General features: G+C 44.9%; 1 protein-coding gene across 1 annotated transcript; it reads left to right on the plus strand.

Annotated features, from left to right (window-relative positions):
- The first annotated feature begins 5,740 nt into the window (after positions 1 to 5,740).
- LOC118576148 (olfactory receptor 9-like) lies at positions 5,741 to 6,679 on the plus strand. Its single transcript, XM_036176513.1, has one exon. The coding sequence runs from the start codon at positions 5,741 to 5,743 to the stop codon at positions 6,677 to 6,679; it is 939 nt and encodes a 312-aa protein (XP_036032406.1).
- Positions 6,680 to 7,067: the final 388 nt, after the last annotated feature.

Genomic DNA, 7,067 nt, shown 5'->3' on the forward strand with positions numbered 1-7,067 from the left:
TACTCTCTTTCCTTTTTTTTTTTTTGTTTTACTGTAATGGGATTGTTATTGCAGATTTCAATATTTTTAGGAAGGGTTTCCTGAGCTCTCCCATAGGTTCTTTCAGTTTTTAACTCTGTTATAGGAGGACTTTGGAAAGGTTTCTTGTGGTAGTTTGGGTTTCTGGAACACTTTCTGTTTCATTAGTATTCTGCTTTTGGAGAATTTTCTCTGCTTTATCTTTCAAAGCTTCATGTTCATATCTACTCAGATATGAATGGATTCAGAAATCTAATGGATTCAGCATCTAATAGATTCAGATCAAGCACACATGGGTCATTGTGCAAAATTTTCATTTCATTCTTCTATTAATAAAATATTGTAAACAATAAAATTATATGAGTAGGCAAATGACAAAATTATTATTGTTTGTATGGTGAAATAATATGGGGAATTTATATTTTATGGCTTAGACAATGATTATAATATATCATTAAAATAGCAAGCTGTTCCCCCCACACAGTGTGACTCTATCTTTGTGTGCACAGACTAGCATTTGGAAAAATCCCAGTGGCCAGGAGTGGTCCTTTTTTGTAAAGGATGGAAGACTTTTCTTTTTACTTCATGGTTACCTTGACTATTAAAAATATTCAAAACAGGTCAAAATGTGTTCTTTAATAACAAAAGTTGCAGAAAGGGTAGTAGAAGACATTCTTATTCAGATGTCATCCCCAAGGAAGGGTGCAGATACTCACTTTCTTACACAGGAAAGGTACTTAGGGATTTGCCTCTGGGTGTTAGGTAGGGTGAGTCAGAATGGAGAGGTTGGGTGAGGATGGATGCTGGAATAGTAACTAATACTAAAACTTAGTTTTTTTTGAGACAGGGTTACTCTGTGTAGCTTTGGAGCCTGTCCTGGAACTTGCTCTGTAGACCAAGCTGGCCTTGAACTCCCAGAGATCCTCCTGCCTCTGCCTCTTGATTGCTGGTATTAAAGGAATGCAACACCACTGCCTGGCTAAAAGTTAGTTTTTAATACTAACCTGTTCCCTGATTTCTCACAAAGCACAGATTCAGGCTTCTGGATTCTTGGTGCTGTGAGCCAGAATGGAGACATCAGATGTAGAAGGAATTTGGAACACAATGGAACATTCCTTTCTGAACAAAACATGTGCATTCCTTTGTCACAAAGCACAGGTACAGGCTTCTGGGGAGGTTGTCTGAGAGAAAGATTCTAGGTCTCCTTGTCTTCAAGTGGTCACTTACTGCCCCTTTCATCGGTCCACACAGACTCCACCTGTAATTCCCCAAGATGCTGCCTTATTGAAAGCAACAGGATACAGGAACACTGTATCTTGTACAGACACTCTTGAGAGTCTCACTGCTTCTATTTTGTCTGAAGGGTGGTCCTGGGCGTCTTTCCAACTTTATATCAGATTCAGTAATGCATTTTTTGTTTAATTTACTCAACAGAGACTGTTGGAGGATAAGTGATTGCCATGAGACTCAGGCCCAGGGAACGCTAATTAGCCTCTCTCAAACATAGTACTGGGAATAAATCTAACAGGTAACTAGGGAAGATGCTCCAAACAGACCCATGAGGAAGCTGCCTCCATGTATGAGTCAGAGTAATAGCCTTGTGGGAACTGAAGCAATAACCATGGAAGTGGAGAAAGTGAAGTGCTTTACCCAGGGTTTCTCGGAAAACAGAACTGATAGTGTAGTTTTAGTTCAGTTTTTTTTTTTAAGATTTATTATTTATTATGTAGACAGAAGAGGACGCCAGATCTCATTACAGATGATTGTATGCCACCATGTGGGTGCTGGGAATCGAACTCAGGACCTCTGGAAGAGCAGTCAGTGCTCTTAACCTCTGAGCCATCTCTCCACCCAATAGTGTTGTTTTTGATATTGTTGTTGTTGTGTGTGTGTATACATGCCCCCCACATAGAGTGGAATTACTAGAGTGGCTTAAGGGCCGTGGTTGGACTGGACCAACAATGGCTTCCTCCCACAAGGAAGGCCAAGAATCCAGTAGTTGTTTAGTCCATGAGTCTTAATGTCTCAGCTGATTGTATTCTATATTGGAATCTTGAAGAAGTGAGATTTATTTTTTTTACATTTTTCTGTTTCATAAACATAGACTCTTTTCTCATTTTCTCATAGAATATAATCTGAATACAGTTTCCCCTTCCTCCACTTCTCTCCGTTCCTACCCTCCCTGTCTCTCATCTGGATCTACTCCCTTTCTGTCTCTCTTTAGAAAACAACAGGCTTTTAGGAGAGAACAACACAACATGACAAAACAAACTATAAGATAAAAACCGTTATATTGCGGTAGGACACATCAACTGAAAAAGAAAAGACCCACAAGAGAGGCACAAGCAGAGACCCACTCATCCTCACATTCAGGAGTCCCATAAAGTATTAAACTGAAAGCTATGTACATATGCAGGGGGCCTGTGCTGACCCACGTAGGACCTCTGATTGCTGCTCCAGTCTTGTGAGTTCATACCAGCTTTGCTCAGTTGTTGCAGAGGGCCTTGTTCTCCTCATGTCCTCCATCCCCCGTGTCTCCCCCACAACTGGCTCCTCTTCCATGGGATTCCCTGAGCTCTTGAGGAGAGGCATTTGATGGAGACATCCCATTTAGAGCTGTGGGTTCTAAGTTCTTTCTCTGTGTGTAATGTCATGTATGCAGAAGTTTCTCTCCTGCCTGCCTGTTCCCAAACACCCAGCAGCTGGTTTGTAAACAATTGACTCAGAGGCTTAATCTTATAAATGCTCAGCTGATAGGGTAGGCTTATTACTAACCAGCTCTTACTCTTAAATTAACCCATAATTCTTATCTCTGTGTACTCACGTGGCTTGGTACCTTTTCTCACTGTGGCATTCTCATCTTGCTTCCTCTGTGTCTGGTGACTCCTTGACTCTGCTCTCCTTCTTCCCAGCATTCTCAGTTTCAGACCTGGAGGCGTAGTGATGACACACTGGAGCACTGTGACGGCACAGGGGCCATTCTGTAGTCACATTATGACCAGACCTGGAAGCATACTGATGACACATTGGAGCACTGTGACGGCACAGGGGCCATTCTGTAGTCACATTATGACCAGATCTGGAAGCATACTGATGACACATTGGAGCACTGTGACGGCACAGGGGCCATTCTGTAGTCACATTATGACCAGACCTGGAAGCATACTGATGACACATTGGAGCACTGTGACGGCACAGGGGCCATTCTGTAGTCACATTATGACCAGACCTGGAAGCATACTGATGACACATTGGAGCACTGTGACGGCACAGGGGCCATTCTGTAGTCACATTATGACCAGACCTGGAAGCATACTGATGACACATTGGAGCACTGTGACGGCACAGGGGCCATTCTGTAGTCACATTATGACCAGATCTGGAAGCATACTGATGACACATTGGAGCACTGTGACGGCACAGGGGCCATTCTGTAGTCACATTATGACCAGACCTGGAAGCATACTGATGACACATTGGACACTCTGATGCCACTAGGCAGCATTGGGATGACACAAGTGAACATTATGATATCACAATCCAGCTGTTGTGTGAAAATGTGCTTTGTACAGGCACAACTGAACGGCATCATGTAAAAGAGGTCTTTTTAAAGGTTTTGTTTTGTTTTTAATTTTGTGTCTGTGTGTAGGTATTGGGAGTGGCCAGTGCTCTTAACTGCTGAGCCATCTCTCCAGCTTGAGTGAGCTGTCTGTAGAAGGCAGAAGGACATGTTAGATCCTCTATAGCTAGATTTACAGGTGGTTGTGAGTGATCTGATATGGGTGCCAGGAATATAATGAGTCCTATGGAGGAGCAGTTTATGCTATTAAATTCTGATGCACCCTTCTGATTCCCATACTTTAAAAATTAGTTGATAATTAATTAATCATGTGTGTGTGTGTGTGTGTGTGTGTGTGTGTGTGTAAGCCTGTGTGTATATCAAGACTGCATGCAGCAGTGTGCTTATCAAGACTCACTTGTAATTTTTTAAAATAATTTTTTTATTTTATATGTATGGGTGTTTTGTTTGCATGCATGTCTGTGTATAATGTGTATGCAGTGCCTGAGGAGGGTGTGTTGGATCCCCTGGAACAGACTGGCTGTGAGTTGACCATGTGGGTACTGGGAACTGAACTCCAGACCTCTGTAGGAGCAGCAAGCACTCTTAACTCCCTAGCCTCCTCATTTGGACTCTTTCTCACACCTTCTCACCCAAGAGGAAAACCAGCCAAATAGACATCAGACTACCTTGAATAGGAAGATATTTCTTGATTATCTAATTGGGTTTCAAGCTTTTTGTTTTTCTTATTTAAGAGACATTATGGAAGGACCTGCCATATTTCTCTAGTCTTGATTCACTGGGCATCCTCTCTGGTTGCCTCTGTCATCTGCTCTTGTGAGTGCTGTCTTTTCTGGCTGAGTTCTAAAGAGTATTTCCCATTTCTGAACCTCAGAGATTACTGCTTCTCTCTGCAGCTAGATGGTAAGAGAAAGCCCTGTGTTGGGCTGGGAGTTCTTCCAGAATCAGCCTCATTGTTATTTCAATAGTTATTTTCTTTAGGGATAAACACTATTTTACAAAAGGGCCTACAAATGCTTTCCAAGTCTGGCAATGTTGTGGGTATCGTCTAGTGGAAGAGGCCAACCAGAGTCCACAAGGCTAGGTGTTCCATCTCCAGCATTGGGAGAAAAGGTGTTTTCCAGGAATGGAAAGAATGCTAAGGACTAATTCTGAGAGCTGGAAAGGCTTTGCAGCCCTTGGGGCAATGGCTGACAATCTCACTCAGAGAAACCAGCCAAGGAGTTAGAGCACAGGGTTTCTGAGAGAAGCTCACTTGGTGCTTAGCAGAAGGACTCTGAACACACCATTCTCCACATGGGCTTTCCCCTTTGTGCTTGGGTATGAGGAAGAGGACCCCCCATACCCAGGTCCAGCAGCAGGTAGCTTAGTGTTAGGCACAATGAAGGGGAAGCCACTTCCTCCCAGCTTCTCCTTTAACTGTCTTCCTCCACTTTCCTTCTTCTGTTGAAAATTAGTTCCTCAGGGGATTGATCTGTGATGTGCTCCAGGGAGAGGCACTCTGTTGTCTGTGGGGATCCATCTGCAGGTAAAAGCTCCACAGCCCTTTGTGGTTCTCAGTTCTGTGCCCTGTCTCCTGCCCTTGCCTATTCCACTCACTTTCTGCCTCTGGGTGGACCCACTTTTCTTCTGCCAGATTATTTGTTCTCTTTCTGCTCACCCCTTTTCGGTCTATATCCTCAGCCCCCTTCCTGAAGAAAGCTGCTTTTGCCCCCAGCTTTTTGCTCCTAGCTCCTTTCTGGGTGAGTGGAACAGACTTGTCTGAGAAATCTTGCAACAGCAAGAAGATCTGCAAGTGTGCCTCATCTTCTCAGGATTTTCTACTCTTCTGGAGATTATTTTTTTGGTTGGGAGTTAGCACCAGTTGACATTCTCAGGCTTTTCCTCAGCATCCTCTTCAGCATCTTCTTCAGCATCCTTCTCAGCATCCTCTTCAGCATCTTCTTCAGCATCCTTCTCAGCATCCTCTTCAGCTTCCTGTTCAACATCCTCCTGAGCATCCTTCTCCTCTTCCTCCTCCTCCTCCTCATCCTCCTCATCAATCTGATCTGCTCTCAAGGACGACTCTATCCTTACTTCTGCAAAGGTTTCTGGCTTGCTACCCCTCTCTAGCCCCTTTCTTTCTAGTCTGACTTTGGGGACATGGAAGCCGACAATGGTACAGAAATAACAGAGTTCATTTTATTGGGTTTCTCGGGTTCTGGCTTTGTTCAGGGCCATCTGTTTTGGGGTGTGCTGTGTATCTATGTGGTTACCTTGCTGGGCAACTCTCTGATCATCCTCCTCACGCTGGCCGATTCTGCCCTCCACTCCCCCATGTACTTCTTCCTGGGTCACTTCTCTGTGGTGGAGATCCTCTACAGCACTACCATTGTGCCTAGGATGTTGGCTGACCTCAGGTCTTCCTGCCCCACCATCCCCCGGGCCAGCTGCTTCACTCAGATGTACTTCTTTGCCCTTTTTGGCGTTGCTGAATGCTGTTTGCTCGCTGCCATGGCTTATGACAGATATGCTGCCATCTGCTGTCCCCTGCATTATACCACCCTGATGAACCAGGGGACATGTGCCAGCATGGTGGTGGCCTCCTACTGTGCGGGCATCATCACTGGCACCATTCACTCTGTCTTCATCTTCACTTTGCCTTTCCGTGGTGCCAACACCATTCATCACTTTCTGTGTGACATTCCGCCTGTGCTGAGATTGGCCAGTGCAAGCACTTTCTGGGGTGAAGTGGGAAAACTTTTCATCACGGTAGCTTTTATCTTCATGCCCTTTTTGTTGATTGTGGCGTCTTACGTCTGTATCATTGCCACTATTCTTGGTGTTGCAACATCAGAGGGACGTCAAAAGATCTTTTCTACCTGCTCCTCCCACTTGTTTGTGGTCATACTCTTTTATGGGACAGCGACTGCTGCCTATATTAGGCCTCAGGCAGATTCCCTTGGGGACACAGACCAGATTCTTTCCATCTTCTACACGGTTGTCACCCCCATGTGCAACCCTTTTGTTTATACTCTGAGGAATAAGGAGGTCATAGGGGCCATGAGGCGGCTCATGAAGAGATACCTTGGGGGTCCTTGACCGTACTCCACCTTCCTCCCAAGATCTTGGATCTAAGGGCCTGATCCCTGGACATTCTCAAGGAAGAAGAGAAGCTGAGACCACAGGGCACAGTCTGTTGTGCATTGGTGTGTTCCACCCACCATGGGCATCCAAGACACAGGTGTATTGTTCAGAGCTCCAGTGCTGGGACCTGGTGTTAAGTCTTTCCCTGGGCTTCACGAAAAGAGCAGAGCTGAGGACTGGAATGGAGGTCAAGGGGAAGGCAGATGAGATAACCTTGTGTGATGATGTGATTCCTGGTCCTGCCTGAGGTTTAGTGCCTTCCTGGGGTTATGTTCTTGAGACATCCATCTTCCTGCTTCTCCCAGTGAGTCCTTATTGTAAGCCTTTTTCTCTCACCTCATTC

The sequence above is a fragment of the Onychomys torridus genome, unplaced genomic scaffold (genome assembly GCF_903995425.1).
Source record: "Onychomys torridus unplaced genomic scaffold, mOncTor1.1, whole genome shotgun sequence".
Taxonomy (NCBI): Eukaryota; Metazoa; Chordata; class Mammalia; order Rodentia; family Cricetidae; genus Onychomys; species Onychomys torridus.